Source organism: Cyprinus carpio, chromosome B25, assembly GCF_018340385.1.
Source record: "Cyprinus carpio isolate SPL01 chromosome B25, ASM1834038v1, whole genome shotgun sequence".
Lineage (NCBI taxonomy): Eukaryota > Metazoa > Chordata > Actinopteri > Cypriniformes > Cyprinidae > Cyprinus > Cyprinus carpio.
In genome coordinates, this window is record NC_056621.1 from 22,204,973 (window position 1) to 22,222,673 (window position 17,701).

A 17,701-nucleotide genomic window follows, 5' to 3' on the forward strand; every position below is an offset into this window, starting at 1 on the left:
TGATTTCCTATAGTGTGTAGCCTATTTGTTATTTTCAACACATCCTAAACTTAATAAATGGTATACATTAAATCTTTCATTTCAAGGTGATAGAATTTCTCTGAAAGTAAAGTTTATCTGTCGAACATTAGCCTGTTTTAATTCAATTATTGAACTAGTACTAAACTAGTAAGACTAAGAAACTGTCTAGTTAGACAGTAAGAAAGTGTGTTTTAAATGAGTTTATTATCTCAACTGCCCATAGTTGAAGAAACATCCAATAATGCCAGGTGCAGCACTGTGTCGTGATTTCTCTGTTTTATTTGCTCATCTGTAGTTCTTACAGACTCCTGCGCAGAACGTAACCCACGTAAAATTTGACTTACGTGACTTACACATGCGCATGCGCAGGGTTCCCTGGCTAAATGCTAATGCTAGCACACACTGGATTGCAGCGGCCCTAGATAGCAACAAAATAAACTAGTTAATAACCTTAACTCCGAATTTACTCTTTAATGCGAACATTTACTTTACACAATACTGCGCTGCGGCAGTCAGTTAAACGTGCTTTAGTAGTTAATGTGTGGTTACTAAGTGAAAGAGGGTAGATTATTTTGGCGCTCGGGCGGACCTGTGCTAGTTTAGCTAATGAGTCTTACTTTTCAGAAAGTTTACATATAAACGTGGGATAATATGTGGAATATCAAGCGATGAAAAAATACCCATCCTGACTGATTAAAAACCTATCGTAAGTATTTTTCTCCCTCATCTTTTTAACAGAATATGTTTATCTAGCTAATCCTGTCGGCTGTGTATGTTAGTTGGGTTAATCCAGTTTAATTTGAGTGAAATAAACAACAAGACGCATTATTTGTTACTTTATTTGGTTTATTATGATTTGATTGGGTAAGAAAAGTTGGATTTGTTCTGTTTTCACGTTGAGTCTTGTCGTTGATAAATGTTTAGATCTAGTAACGTCGTGTTGAGTTACATTTACTCAACTGAAAGATCCCGGCTTAAGTAAACAGTATGTTTCTTCGCTGTTAAATTGCTAATATTCAAAAACCTTTGTCCGAATAATAAAGTTATGTGTTGCGACCAACATGCAAAAAACAAACAGTAAAAGTATGCCATACATAGTGACACCAGTAGCCCCTGATGCCCGTGTGTCAGAGCAGATAAAATAACAGATAATTCATCCTTTTTATGGCAAGGCAAGAACAAAAAAATTGTTCAGGTTGCAAAATGTCATTTGGTTTGACTCCCCAAAACTTTGTTTATTAATTAAATCTAAAAATATATATTTAAAACCTTATTTTTTATGATAAAGGTGTGGCATTTACATAAATGGACCACATGAGTCATTAAATGAAAACCTTTCTTAAAAAGTGGAATGCCGGTTTTTCAAAACCATCATGAATATCTATTTATGCCTTTGCTTATCCAAAGTGACTTGCATTGCATTCAAGCTATACATTGGGTCAGTTGATGCATTGACTGTGAATCGAACCCATGACCGTGGCATTACTGTTTGGGTTCTAGGAATGTAATCATACATAAAATTTCCTTCTTTGTATGGGGGCATGGTTATGTTAATTGACTGTTTAACAGGTGATGCCATTTCGTTTTTATGATGCAGTGTGGTCTGGCTCTGATAAAATTTAAATACACACCAGTTTCTACCATTAATTTTTAAGTAACCTAAATTAATAACAGTAATTATGTCTCCTCCTTCAAAAATAATTTTTAACTACAGTGTCATGTTTCTCCACATCTTCTTGAGATGATTTAAAGGCCGTTAAAAATAAAAAAAAAATTTCAATCAATTGTCATATCATGGTATGCTTGAGTGTGAGAACAGAACTGCTTTATGAAAATGTTCCAGGAATGTTTAATTTTCCAAACCATTGTATCCATCAAGATAACTCGCCTCTTCTTTGGGCCAGAGACTGTTTTCACAAAAATGATTTAAGATGAGAAATGTTTGTAGACATCATGTACAGTCGAAATTGAAGCCACATCCTTAAGTTAATAGTTGGGTTTAAAATGTTGAAAAACATAACTGTCAGACAGATCAACAAAACCTAACAACTGTGTGTGGTGGAGTTCGGTGTGGCCGTGTAAATTGGCCTTTATACAGTAAACAGTGCTAATCATGTGAAATAAACCTTTTTTCTTTTTTTTTTTTTTTTTTTTTCTTTTTTTATTTCAACGTTATAGAATTGCTTCAGACGCAGCTATCACATCTGTCAACCCTTTCTACATGTAGAGAATGACTTGTTTGCTTTGGCTGGGGAATGAACCAGGAACCCTGGTGGCTGGATCTGGGTAAGAGCTCTCACTTCACTTTTTAAAGGGGTCATGTGTTGCATTGCATTTTACATCAAAATCCGTCATAGGTTAGAAATAATTGCCCATTTTCTACCTTGTTTTTGCCCTTCTGATTTAAAATTTCTTTTTAGGATCGTATCTCCTTTCAGACTTCAGTGCAAACGCCCACTACTATGCTTGCGTAACATCTTAGAATAGGAAATCTCAAACGAGCTCTAACAGATAAAGCATTGAAATTGACATGGTTACTCATCCTTGTGTGGTGCAACATTACTGTCAGGTCTACTGGAGCGCGAGGATTGCAACAGGAATGAGATTTCCACAGTGCATTAACTGTTTCAGGAAATATAGCAGTTTTAGGGTGTTATATTATTATAACAGAAATGATTATAAAATACTTTTTTCTGGTGCTGAATTGTAATTTGAAACAATTTTTACTAAATGTTAAAAAAAACTAAATAAATAAAAAGGCTGTACAAGCTCCACACATGCCAGTGACGTGTTTTTTATTCACAAAATATTTTATCTTACCACTAAGAGTTCTCCTAAATAGTAGTAGAAGTTTGTAGCTGAGAGTTTTCTCCTAAAACCTGTTCACAAAGCTGCTGAGACAAACTTTTACTAAGGAATAGAGACAAGTCTTGTCATTTTAATTAATAGAGTAGAATAATCATGACAACTTGCCAATGACATGCAAATGTAAAAGAAAACCAAACTGTACCCAAGAACAGCTGTTACAACTTGCCAAGCTGATTAATGAAAACAAGCATATAATCAAAGGAAAAATTGGAGTTGGGGTAACCTCCAAAACCAAAAAGGATGTGTGGGAAAACATATGTGCAAATAAATGCAGCGTGTTTCTAAAATGTTTACGTTCAGAGGCAGATTGCCGGCGACAGTCATTTTAGGATGGTTTGTGATTCGGTCTTAGTGACTTAGGAGTCCTCGTCACTGCTCCTAACCTCCTAACAGATTCAGGAGCTAGTTTTAGCTAAAAGGCTTTGTGAAATACTCTTAGAGCAAAAATTACGGCTCCTAAATTTAGGACTGACACGCCCATTATTTTTAAGATTTTCTCCTAAATCTGCAACTTGAGATGTTTTGTGAATATGGGCCCAGCTGCTATTTTTTAAAGAGGCATAGTAATATTAATAATTATTTTATTTTACAAATATTTATGGCTGTTTTCATGTTTCTTGGTTTCTCTTGCCTTAAAATGTTAAACCATAAAGCTTCTATTTAGGCAGAAAACAACAGAGATATTGCTTCTCTTTTGTTTACAATTATAGATTATAAACAATTCACATTATAAATTTGGTAGAAGAGGATGGTGTGTCTTGCATTTTCAAATGTGGGTTGTAAGCAACCCAAACGTACAGCTCTTGAAGAGTTGGAGTTCATGTGGAGAAGCTTTTACTATGAACAGAGACACTGAAACCACTGGATCAAATTACTGTAGATAGTCAAATGTACATGATATGATAACCCTCAGTATTCATTACCGATGCAGTCCTAGTTGACTGCAGAATCTTTTAATAAACATACCTAAGTACAGTATAGTGACCTCCTTGATGTCGATGTCTGATGCAAATGTCTATAAAGAATAGAGTACATAAAGATTCTTTTGATATAGTCTGTTAAAATATCCCACAATTTAGCCTTTTCACGGTATGGCATGGTTAGAACAGAATGTGGTACAACCCTCTAAAACATAACGTAATATTTCTAAAATGAGAATTGAGACTATGCAGCCAGATGCTTTCTGGGATGTACATAATGCACACCCCTGCTCTTGGCTAAAAAAAAGTCCCACCCCAACTTCATGTTTCAATCATAAATGCATCAGCACTAAGAGTAAAGCTGCACTACTCAGGCCAAGCCACAGGGACTTGAAGAACAAATTAAAGTACCTGCAGATTGTTAACACGCCAAATATCCTGATTTACCGTTTACTGTCAGAATTTGAATTCTGCTTCATGCCAGTCTTACAGTGTTAAATTTGGTCTTTGTGTTCTAGGTATCAAATGGTCTGAAGAAGCCATGGGAAGCTGTTTTAGCTGTCCAGATAAAGAATCGATACCTGACAATCACCAGAGTAAATTTAAGGTCAGTATTTCTCAACATGCATGAAACCAGTGATAAACGCTTTTATTAATGACATGTGGCAGATGGAATGGGATAAATGTTAGGAAAATAAGTCATATGAAACAATTTTATTTTTTTGACAAATTTTAAATCTAGGTATGACCAAGTTTTCCTAATTAATGTTGTTCAGTTGCTTTGACGCAATCTTTTTTGTTTAAAGCGCTATATAAATAAAGATGACTTGACTTGACTTGACCAATTTTTTTTTTTTAGGTGTTTTTTTGGTTATAGATGATTTGAATTTGGTTGTTTATTAAAAGGTGAAAAGCCACCATCATGCCTTACTTGCCAAACTAATTTGTCTTTTTATTGGATTGGTTTTTAATGTAAATCGACAACGGTTTTATTCAGAGGTGTGTCTAACTGATTTATTTTAAAATGTATCACCAGAATGTACTTTAGAATTTTTGTGTAGTGTACATCTGACATGTCTTTTATAACCTTTTGTTAATTGTACACCTTGGATAATTTATTCAGAGATCACCATGAAAATAGCCCTAATGCTGGCATTTTGTTAAAAAGTGAATGAATAAATCAAATTCAGCATGCATGTGTAAGATGTGGCGGGTTGAGCTCATTAGGATTGTATGAAGTCAAGTTTGGATTGGTTTGATGTGTTCAGGTGGTGAACGTGGATGATGACGGAAATGAGCTGGGAGCAGGTGTCATGGAGCTGACGGAGGATGAGCTGGTCCTGCGCACACGCAAATGCGATGCTGTCAAGTGGCCTTACCTGTGCCTGCGCCGTTATGGCTATGATTCAAATCTCTTCTCATTTGAGAGTGGCCGTCGCTGCCAGACAGGTCAAGGTAAAGTTGAAACCTTACACTCTCACACATCATACATGAATTTACACTACCAGTCAAAAGCTTTGAAACAGAGATTTTTAATGTTTTTAAAGAAGTCTCTTCTGCTCACCAAGCCTGCATTTCTTTGATCCCAATTACAGCAAAAACAGCAAATTTTAAAATTATTTTTTACTATTTAAAGTTTTCTATTTGAATATATTTAAAATCTAATTTATTCCTGTGATTTCAAAACTAAATTTTTAGCATCATTACTCCAGTCACATGATCCTTCAGAAATCATTCTAATATTCTGATTTGCTGCTCAAAAACATTTATTATTATTATTATTATTAGGGGTTCAAGCACGCAGTGCTGAAACCCTATTGTAATTGTTAGGATTTTTATTATTATTATTATTATTATTATTATTATTATTCTTCCGCCTTAAAACTGAACGGGCAGCCCAAACCGTAAGGCCTAGAGAGCTGAAACTTGGTCAAAAGGTAGTAGTCTTGCTCGCTACTCAGGCGCAAAGAACCGGCCTAATCGGCCTAACGGGGGCGCTACAGCGCAAAATACAAAAATTTCAGACATTTTTGGCCCGCAGTCGTAAACCGTTTGACGTAGACTCAAAAACTTTACATCATTGTAATCTTTGGGTCAGTCCGAACAAAAGTGGAGTCCGAAATTTTTGCTCTACGACGCACGGTTTTTCCGCAAAATTGAGTTATATCTGAAACCTACTTTTGCGAACTAGTCCTAGGTTTTTCACCCGATCAGAACCAAACTACTGCAGAAATATTCTCTGGACACTCATTATCAATAATTATCATAAAAAAAGTTGAAATTTTGATTCTTACGCGAAACAGTATGCCAAAAAGCATCTATGCTAACGTTAGCCAAATGTTATTTTAGCTATAACTCTTGAACGGAATGAGATATCTTCATCAAACTCGGTACACATTTGTATAAGCTCAATCTTAGGTCAAATAAAAAAAAATTGCGCACCTCTGCCACTTGGGGGCGCTATAAGACAGAAAAAACACATAAATAGCTATAACTAGGCAACGGTTGGTCCGATCAACTTGAAAATTGGTATGCAGTTTCTTTGTCTGAAGGGGCAATATTGTCTATGAGGACATTCGCGTATCTCAAAAAACATGGCCGCCATTGGCCAATGAATTTTAAGCAACTATTAGACAAGGTTAACGGAGGTTGATCGGAACGAAACTTGGTGGGGATGTTCGTCTCATGGCCCGAAAGGTCTGTAAGAATTTTGAAAGAAATCGGCCACTAGTTGGCGCTAACGAGTTTTTTAGCTCTGTAATCACTAGGTGTTTCACATATCCATGCAATATGGATATCATTTGAAAGATCTCCTCATAATGCACAACTTTGCCTGAAGAACCATTACTGTTAGTCAAATCGTTCATTAATTATTCATAATTATGTTAAAAACATACTTTTGCGAACTAGTCCTAGGTTTTTCGCCCGATCGGAACCAAACTACTGCAGTAATATTCTGTGGACTCTCTAGATCAATAATTATCAAAAAAAAATTGAATTTTGTCCTTTGGTTAGCTATAACTGGGTAATTTTTAAAAGGGGCGTGGCCAAATATACCCAATAGCCTATAAAACCTAAATGAAAACTCAAAACTTTATGAAACTTGGTGGAAACATGTAGAAGATGACTTTTAACAAGCATACAAAGATTCATGGAGATCGGACCATAGGTGGCGCTATAACAGTTAAGAGGGCATCAAAAAACAAGATTTCTACAGAAAATGACCTCAAATTGTAGAACATGTTCATATATTCACACAAACACTAGATCTTCATATCTTAAAATAGATCTCCTCATTATGAACAACTTTGCCTCTGGGCCTAATGCTGTCAATCAAATCGTTCATTAAATATTCACAAATAAGTTAAAAACTTACTTTTGCAAACTAGTCCTAGGTTTTTCTCTTAATCTCGATCAAACCACTACAGAACGATTCTCGGGACTCTCTAGATCAATAATTATCAAAAAATTTTTGAATTTTGTACTTTGGTTAGCTATAACAGCTTAATTTAGAAAAGGGGCGTGGCCAAAATACCCAAAAGCCTATAAAACCTAAATGAAAACTCAAAACTTTACGAAACTTGGTGAAAACATGTGTCAGATGACTCTAAACAAGCATGCAAAGTTTCATGGAAATCGAACCATAGGTGGCGCTATCACAGTAGAAAAGGCCTCAAAAAACAAAAGATTTATATGGTAAATGGCCTCAAATTGGTTGAAAATGCTCATATATTCACACAAACACTAGATCTTCATATCATATGATAGATGTCCTCATTCTGAACAACTTTGCCTCTGGGACCAATGTTGTCAATAAAGCTGTTAATTAAATATTCAAGATTATTTTAAAAAGTTATTTTGGCAAACTAATCCAAGGCTTTAAGCTGAAAATCAATAAAACCACTGAAGTACAATTCTCTAGACTCTGAAGGTCAATAATTATCAAAAACATGTTGAACAATTGCATTTGGACAACTATAAACCAGTAATTTTTGAATATGTTCTTTTCATAGTGTACACAAAGGCCTATTAATACAAACAGACAGCCCACAAATTATCAAAACTGTGTAAAATAATGCATATTTTCATTGTAGAGAAGCATGCAAAATTTTAGAGGGATTGGGCAAAAAATAACACTCTAATAGTTATAAATTTTAAAAACAGTGTTGTATGAGAAATTACCATTTTTAACCACTAGATGGCAGCGGAAGTTCACTAATGGGCAAATTCAACTAACTTAAACAGTACTGTTCAAAGGTTTTATGGATTCATGTCAAAACATTTTAAAACCACTGTTATAACATTTAAAATCTCATTGAGTCAAAGTTTGTCAGCCATACATCCAGGTTGGCCGAGACCACCCCAAAGGTCTTAAAGTGCTTGAACCCCGGTAATCGCTGCTTGCAGCTATATTTATTATTATTATTATTATTATTGTTGTTGAAAACAGCTGAGTAAAATTTTTTCAAGTTTCTTTGAATAGAAACTTCAGAAGAACAGCATTTATCTGAAATATAAAAACATTATAAATGCCTTTATCCTCACTTTTGATCAATTTAAAGCATCCTTTCTAGTAAAAGTATTCATTTCTATAAATTATGTATAATGTTACAAAAGCTTTTTATATCAGATAAATGCTAATCTTTGGATCTTTCTATTCATCAAAGAATCCTGAAAAAAAATGTACTCAACTGTTTTAAATATTAATAATAATAATCAGAAATGTTTCTTGAGCAGTAAATCAGCATATTAGAATACTTTCTGAAGGGTCATGTGACACTGAAGACTGGAGTAGTGGTGATTAAGATTTTTATTTTGTTTTATGAATAAATTACATTTTAAATTATATTCAAATAAAAAGCAGTTATTTTACAAAGTAAAAATATTTCACAATATTACTGTTTTTGCTGTACTATAGATCAAATAAATGCAGGCTTGGTGAGCAACACATCAAAAATCTTACTATTCAGAAACATTTGACTGGTAGTGTACATAATTATGAGCTTATAAGAAATGAATGAATGAATTTTGTGATACTTGGGAATAATTTGGTACGTACAATTTACAGCAATTTGAAGGCTTCCCAAATAAGGTCTGATCACCAGCTCTTTGAATAGTTATTAATGTACAATTGTTAACATTTGAATCCATGCTTTCAAAAGGATGAGCTCAAGAGAGTTTGCATTCTCGCTCAGGTAAGTCCGGCTTGATGTGCTCCAAACAATTAGCTTTAACACTGCAGCCCCTTGCAGGAGTAGCAAATGTTTGCTTCCCTGATAAGAATCTGAATTATGCTACATGTTTTGTGTTGTATGTGTTTGTCCATCATTAGGTGTATTTACTAGTAGGGCTGGACGATATGACCTAAAAATCTTCATTACTTGAGCATTTTACCTTGATTAGGATTAATGAATTAATATATATATATATATATATATATATATATATATATATATATATATATATATATATATATATATATATATATATAATTTTTTTTTTTTTTTTTTTTTTTGGCTCTCTTTGTGATTTTGAAATAATTGAAGGAAAGACTGTTTATGGTTATTTGCTGAATATTTCAACAATTGAAATGAGGATGTCTTATGAATATTTTAGTTTTATTGTAAAAAGCAAGTTTCCTAAAAAAAAGAAAAAAAAAAGAAAATAACTTGCAGAAAGAATATTGCCATGTCAAAAGTAGAAAATAAACCGCATCTTGCAAACAAAATACATTTTAAATATTGTCTTGACGAAAATAGTAGTAAATGTAGAAATTAAAAAATTGTCATGTAGAAAATAACTTCTCTTGTATCTCTTGTAAATGAATAATATTTCATAGCAGGGCACCATCTCAGTGATCTTGTCCTGTCACTCTAAATTAGTGCTGTCAAACGTCTAATTGTGATTAATCGCATCCAAAATAAAACTTTTTGTTTATATAATATACAGTGCATACAGAAAGTATTCAGACCCCCTTCACTTTTTTTCAATGTTGTTATGTTGCAGCCTGATGCTACAATTGTTTAAATTAAATTGTTTTCTCATTAATCTACCCTCCTAACTAAACTAATGACAAAGTGAAAACAGAATTTTAGAAATTGAAAAAAAAAAAAAAACTGAAATATCACATTTACATAAGTATTCATACTTTGTTGAAGCACCTTTTGGCAGCAATTACAGCCTCGAGTCTTTTTGGGTATGATGTAGGGGTGTTGAAATTAAACGATGCATATTGGGTGGTTGTTCTGCACGCTTAGTAAACAAGCTCCAGTTAGTCCAAAATGCAGCAGCTAGAGTTCTTACTAGAACCAGGAAGTATGATCATATTACCCCGGTTCTGTCAACACTGCACTGACTCCCTATCAAACATTGTATAGATTTTAAAATCTTGCTTATTACTTATAAAGCCCTGAATGGTTTATATAAATAAAGGTGACTTGACTTGACTCCACTTGCTCTTATTTTAGTCTTTTACTTTAGATAGGCTTTCATTTCTGCCATTTGGAATGCAGTGCATATTAGATGCACGAAACTGTACTGACAAGACTTTTATATGCCCTTTGTGTTTGTTTGTACTGAAGCTCGTGGCTGCGGTTAAATGCACTTGCATCTCTGACTACTTTTATGAAATTGCCACTTGCATATAATAACTGACATGGGAAAGTTGTCAATCAGAGGTTCTGAATTTTGGTTTCGGTTTATTTTCGATTGATCGTCCAGCCCTATTAACTAGAATTTTGTTTTATAGTTACTTGTTTTTAATATTATTTGCCACCATTTTCAATAGTTAGTGTCCACTTTTGGTCATTTCATCTATTAGAGCAGAGCAGCAAGTGTTTTTTTTAACCATTTGTGTTGATGTTTTGCAGGGATATTTGCCTTCAAGTGTTCTCGTGCCGAGGAGATCTTCAACATGCTGCAGGACATCATGCATAATAACAGCATCAGCGTAGTAGAGGAGCCAGTGTTTGAGCCCACCCTCACACAAGCTGAACCAGAGCTTCCCCTCACACCACACACACCAACCAGTACGTCTGCTCTTCATTCAGACTTCAGCATCGATAAGATATGTGAATGAGTGCAGCTCCACCAAATACATACAGATAGCATCATCATCATCATTATTGCCAAGATACTGAAAGTAGCGGTCGTTGTTTTTTTTGTTTGTTTTTTTGAGCTGACCTTTTCTGTAACTTACCAGGTGTATCTCATGAAACTTCTGGAGATGTCTGTAGACCATATTCCCCACTCCAAAATATAAAGAGAAATACATTTTATTTTTCTTAAACTAAAAGAAGCCTATTTTAAGACCATTAGACTTTTTTTTTTTCACATTGCAACATTGCAGTTCTATTTAATGTAAAAATGTGAATGTCTCAAGAAACAGCTAAAAACACATCTCCCATCTTCTTTTGACCCTCTAACTCTAGCACTCTCTATTCAAATTCTATTTTATCTATTTGTCTTCTTTTTATTTATAAAAAAAAACTTGAACTTGTAACACTTGCACTCTCTATTCTGTTTCTATTCTAACTACTTGTTTTCTTTTTATTTAAAAAAAGACCCTCTAATACTAACGTTCCCTATGCTTTTTTCTGTTCTATCAACTTTTTCTTTTTATTAAATAAAAAAAACCCTTGCGTATTGTGTTAGGCTTACTGAGACTTACAGCACTTACATATTATTGCTCTTTTATTGATTTTGATTCTTTTTATTGTCCTCATTTTAAATGACTACATTTAAATGTAAAAAAAAAAAGATTTATATTGTGAAGTGAACCATGGTATTTTTTTGCATGGTCTTTCATTTATGGTGATTTAAATGTGTAATCATTGTAGAACAGTTATGAGAATCTTTTTGTTGTTGTTGTTTGTTTTTGCTTCAGCTCCTGGAAACATCCTCCCTACCTTACCAAATGGCAGCTTACGGTATCCCTCGTTGGGGGATGCGTCCTCTCACCCCTCTAGTCGGCATCCGTCAGTCGGGAGCACGTGCCTCCCATCACTGGGCGAGGAGTCCACGCACCCGCTCCTAGCTGCGGAAGAGGCTGTGAGGGTAAGTGGAAATGTAATCAGTCTAAAACACAATCATGGTGATTGAGGTGGTTTGCACACATTTCTGCAGTCCGAGTACAAATGTTCCCAGCACCTCGCTCAGCATTGGTCTGGTTTCAGACTCAAGTCCTGAATCCTGGTGAATTTACATTCATCTCTCACATGAATCTCACAGTTCCAGTGCAATCGCTGTTCTCGAGTATCATTTCATGTGTAGGGCCCTATGATTTCCGCGATGCAGAAAACGTGGATGGAATCGCGGAATCCAGTCATAAAAACGGAATTCACAGTTTAACATGGAATTTGTCCAATTTTGAATGAATTAATCAAAAGTAGGTCGTTACACTCAAATCAAATCGCGATATGGACTAGTATCTGTAAATATTAAGCCACAAAAGTCAATTTAAATATGAATCCTGCATGTTCTGCTTGTCTCTGTTAATGAATGGCGCAGACACGCAGTTTCATTTTACTACACACACAAAGCGCGCGTGATGCTCATCGTCTGCCAGCGTCTGCCGTCTCACTAAATGAGGACGTAAACACATGAAGAACATCTCCAGAACTGCTCTGAGAGTCACTTTATGAGCATTTGACCATTTGATTTGTGTAAAAAAAGCGTCATATCATATACACAGAACTGTAAAGGTATTCACGGCAACCCATCAAAATAAAAGTCCAGCTTGATTTGAAGACATTTTGCCTATTAATATTTTTCAGCAGAATTTACTTAGCCTACTGCTACTACTACAACTACTACTAAAATGAAACATTATTTTTTAAGGAATAATCACACAACACAATTTGGGAAAAAAAAAGAATGAAATTTAGGAAAAAATAAAATGGATTTCACAGGGCCCTACATGTGAACCGTTTTCTGTTCATGATTACTGTTAATGTGAAAGCCACCCACAAGCTGATGGTTATCATTATTGTTCCTGAAATTCTATATAGGAGCATTCCTAAAAAGTCTAAACAAATGATTATTTTGATAATCAATTAATCTAACGATTATTAGAATGATTAATTTACTAATTGTTGATTATTTCACTGATTAATCGTTAGACTTTGACTGATTATTCAGCTTTTGCAATTAGTTAAAATATTGAGTTATACATATCCTAACAAATAAATTAAGGTAATCAGTTTCAGCTTTTAAAAATCATATTATGTAATTACAATTATTATACAATTCTTTTATACAAATAAATATATTTGGCAAACAAAATGAGATGACAGAGAAACCCTCTTATTCACCATTTAATTAGCTGTATGCAAAAGTAACTGACACATCATTCTGCATAACATCTAAGTCATATGGATAAGAAACCAAATAAAGGTACGTGATGAGACAATTTATTTTTGGATAAACTATTTTATTCCAAATATAATCTACCTTATTGGCTTATGATAATCACAACCGTCCTGAGCTAGAGCAAGTTTGATCTCTGCAAACCAAACCAGAGATGGGCACTCAAGTTAGTGACTTGGACACAAGTCGCATTTTTATAGACTTCAGACTTGACTCAGACTCTACCTGAAATGACTCCAGACTTGACTCGAGGAAAAGGACTCGTGAAAGTTTTAAAAGCAACTCGAGTCTTTTATCCTTAAAGGGATACTCCAGCCCAAAATGTCATTTCAAACTCGTAAAAGCTCAGTTTGTCATTGGAACACAATTTAAGATATTTTGGATGAAAACCTGGAGGCTTGAGACTGCCCCATAATAAATAAGTGTCAAGGTCCATAAAAGGTATGAAAGTCGTCATCAGAATACTCCATCTGCCATCAGACGTGCAATCTGGGTTATATGAAGTGATGGTAACACTTTTTATAAGCGAAGAAAACAAAAATAACAACTTCATTCAATAATTCCTTTGTCAACAGTCTCCTCTGTGTCACTCCATATCACCATATGCTCGTCTGTGTCATCTGCGCCACAAGGATGTGCGGTTTCTATGTGTACTTAGCATTGATTTGAAATAAAACAGCGCATCCTTGTGGCACGGATTGCCAAAATTGGGAAAATTGTTGTTAGATGACTACGATAGAACTTAAATATTGAAAATGCTAGTTATCTTTCTTTTCTGCTCAAGACGAGAACATTTTGATTATTGTAGCTACATTGTGTTTAGATAATGCTTTTAAGTAGGCTAAAATATTAAAATAGTATAGATTTCAGGAGGAAAACCCTGAACAGAAACAGTTTTTTTTTTTCTATCACATGGCCTCACATGTATCTAAATGTAAAAATGCGATACATGTTTATCTTTTTGTTTTTTTGTCCGGACCTCTGCTTGGAAGAATATGCCTTGGAACTTTAATTGAATACCCCTGACTTATATAATTAAGAAATTCTTTATTTGTATGGTTTTTAAATCTCTTTGTCACATATTTCCTTGTATGTCATGGTAGATCGGATTCTTATTATATTGTTTGTCATGAAAGATTGGATTTTGAACATGTTAATGGATTAAAACATGGCCTATAAATAACAGGCTGGATGTGCAATAGATCTTACCACTTTTTTTTTTTTTTTTTACAAAGCAGATCATAGAATATATATTTTGTCTATAGCCTATAAAGTAGCTTCATAAATAGGAAGATTTCAGTACATGAGGATTCTGAATGAGATTTTTTTTTTGCAAATATTGAGAAAATCACCTTTAAAGATGTCCAAATGAAGTTCTTAACAATGCATATTACAAGTCAAGTCTGCTTTGTCAACTCTTCCACATGTACAGTACATACATACAGAGAATTTAAATTGCGTTACTCTCAGACCCATGGTGCATACAGATAACACTAACAGTAGAGCCTAAAAATCCAGATAGATACAGATCAAATATAAAATACAACTATACAAATAAGGGCATGTAAAAAAAAAAAATAATAATAAAAAGTTAAATAAAGCAGCGCAAGTCACATGGCAGATAGAGTGCAAACCAGTGAAGTGAACAAACAGTGCAGATAAAAAGATTGTAGTGCAAAAAAACTTATTCAGTCTGATTAAAGTGACAAAGGGCTCAGAGAGCAGTTCTTTTATCTAAACTGACTGTAGAGGTATTTTAATTATGATTAAAGTCACAAAGGGCTCAGAAAGAGTTTTTTTATGCTGCACAAAGTGACTGGTGCATGTCACCGTATGTGGGATCTGTGGGGGGGGGGGTGCCTGAGGCAGAAGAGGGAAGGGAGGGCATGTTCGGGAGCGATTTCAACTTCCTGACAGCCTGATGAATGAAGCTGTCCTTCAATCTGCTGGTCCTCACCTGGAGACTCCGCAGTCTCCTCCCTGATGGCAGCAGACTGAAGAAGCTTTTGTCTTCTCCACGTTCAAAAAGAGATTGTTGTCACTGCACCACCATTACTAATTAAAACTTAAGTTTTGATGTATTTACAGTAGGAAATTTACAAAATATCTTCATGTAGCATTATCTTTACTTAATATCCTAATGATTTTTGGCATAAAAGAAAAATCAATAATTGTAATGTATTGTTGGCTATTGCTACAAATATACCCCAGCGGCTTAAGACTGCTTTTGTGCTCCAGGGTCACACGTCATATCACCATTTAAATGTAATAGTTACCAAAGCATGTTTTATGTCTCCTCAGGGGCACACATATGTGAACACCACAGGTCTGCTGGAGCAGCACAGCCCAAGTTTTTTAGAAGTTCCTGCAGAACTGAATGTCTCTTTATCAGACGGAGAAGAAGCCGTTCCTCAAGAGGCCCCTGATCCCGGCCCTCGTGTGCAGCTGGAGCCTGAAGGTGCTCGCTTTGTGTTGGACCCAACTCCAGTGCAGAGACAGAGGCAGAGAGAGGCCAGCTTGTCAGGAGAGCAGTGTCCCAGGAGCAGCTCGGCCCAGAACTCAAATGGGATTGTGGTTTCACACCCAAGCGGCACAGACGCTAGCGACAGTGCTAGATCCGATGAAACCTCTAACGGTGCTCCGGAGAACTTCACTGTCTCTCGCCGCCGCGCTCCTCTCACTCCCGACGCCAACGTCAACAACTCAGCCCAGCGGAGGACGGCTCTGCTGGACTACGAGAACCTCCCCGCCCTGCCGCCTCTGAGAGAGCACCCCAAGGGCAACTCCGAAGACGAGGACAGGGAAGAGGCTGTCAACGGTTTCCACAACCATCGACAGCACAGCCCCGACCCCACTCACTACTACATCAACACCGAGAACGTGACCGCACCCCTCAGTGCTAACAAGCTGGAGTCGGCCCGCTGGCGGGATCGCTCCGCGCCAACCTTTTTCAACTTCGACTTCCGCCGCCCCTGTTTGGAATCTCACAGACTGAACTACATCGAGGTGGAGACCGAGACGGAGAACTCCAGCAACCCTCAGACCCCAAAGACGCCCACTTCGCCGCTTCCCCAGACGCCCACACGCAGGACAGAGTTGTACGCAGTCATTGACGTGGAGCGCACGGCTGCCATGTCCAGCCTGCAGAAAGCACTGCCCCGTTACGACGGTACCTCCAGGAAAACCCGCCATAACAGTGTTGATCTGCCCATGTGAACACTCCTCAAACTTCACCAGGTCATTCCAAAGGCAGGTGGACTTGTTTTTTTTTTTTTTTTTTTTTTTTTTTTTTTTTTTTTTTTTTTTTCACTCCTCAAACTTCACCAGGTCATTCCAAAGGCAGGTGGACTTGGTATTAGGGTTGCAAGGGGTGGTAAATTTGGGGAGTTTTTAGGATTTCTGGAATGTTTCCGAAGGTACGGGAAAATGTCCACCTTTTTGCAACCCTACTTTATATTAGGGCTGTGAAAATAAATCAATGCATTGCGAATCAAGAAACCGATTCTGAGATTTTCTGAATGCATCGCGATTCTTTCTTGAGTCAATTCTGAGCTTGGTTTTGAACAGCAGATGCTTTAGAAACAGCCGTACTCTGCTCGTTTCCAAATCCTTACACACACTTGAACCTAATATAATCATTGATAAAAGTCGTAAAGGTTGCAGCGAATTACAATGGTGTTCACAGTGGGCTGTTTACATTACATAATCTCGCATCATAAAAGCACTCTGTGCCGAGGTGAAATTGCATGACTCAGCCGAACACACAAGCTCTCTTCAGTGCTCTTCTTCATTAGCATTTGAGTGTGCGGATAAAAACTAGAGTAGAGCACCATCTGCTGTTAAAATCTGAGCTCAGAATCAATTTGAGAGAATCGCGATGCATTCGGAAGATCTCAGAATTGATCCACGAATTGATTCTGCATCGATTTATCGTCCCAGCCCTACTTGATATCACAGAAGTGGTTTTATTTGTAATGCTCGTAGGGATTTGATGTAGTTAAAAGAGTGCCTTTCTGTCTCATGTTGGCTTGAGAAATTTAACAGAGGAGCCCGCCATATACCTTCATTTTATTCCTATGGTAATATACTACTACTTTTCTTACACTCATTTTTCAGTGCCTGTTTATTTTTGTTTTATTATGTTAATAACAAGGTTGGACAACATTCCACAGGTCCATTCCATACGGTACAAATCAGTATTACTGATCATGTTTTTTTTTTTGTTTGTTTTTTTGCCTTTATTTACCCTTTATCAAGTGACTAAGTTGTTTTAAAACCTGTATCTAAAGATAACTTCACACACTACATTTTTAATTTTTGGCTTCATATAGTAGATTTCAATACGTGGCACAATAAAAGTCTATTTTGTTTCATTGGGGTTATTTGTAGCACATTACATACACTATGATCCCTTTGCCCTGCCATAAACATGCTTTTCATATCCTGACATTATCTGGGTACTGTTTAGCGGGATTGCATTTCCATCTTGTGTCTCTAGTGTCATCAGATGAAGATCCTATTACAGT

General features: G+C 35.9%; 1 protein-coding gene across 1 annotated transcript; it reads left to right on the forward strand.

Annotated features, from left to right (window-relative positions):
• The first annotated feature begins 339 nt into the window (after positions 1-339).
• Positions 340-16,562, forward strand: LOC109077943 (fibroblast growth factor receptor substrate 2-like). The gene is made up of 8 exons (XM_042752725.1): positions 340-727; positions 2,200-2,307; positions 4,328-4,416; positions 5,078-5,264; positions 10,679-10,837; positions 11,695-11,864; positions 15,477-16,412; positions 16,503-16,562. The coding sequence occupies exons 2-7, from the start codon at positions 2,277-2,279 to the stop codon at positions 16,389-16,391; spliced, it is 1,551 nt and encodes a 516-aa protein (XP_042608659.1). The 5' UTR covers positions 340-727; positions 2,200-2,276; the 3' UTR covers positions 16,392-16,412; positions 16,503-16,562.
• Positions 16,563-17,701: the final 1,139 nt, after the last annotated feature.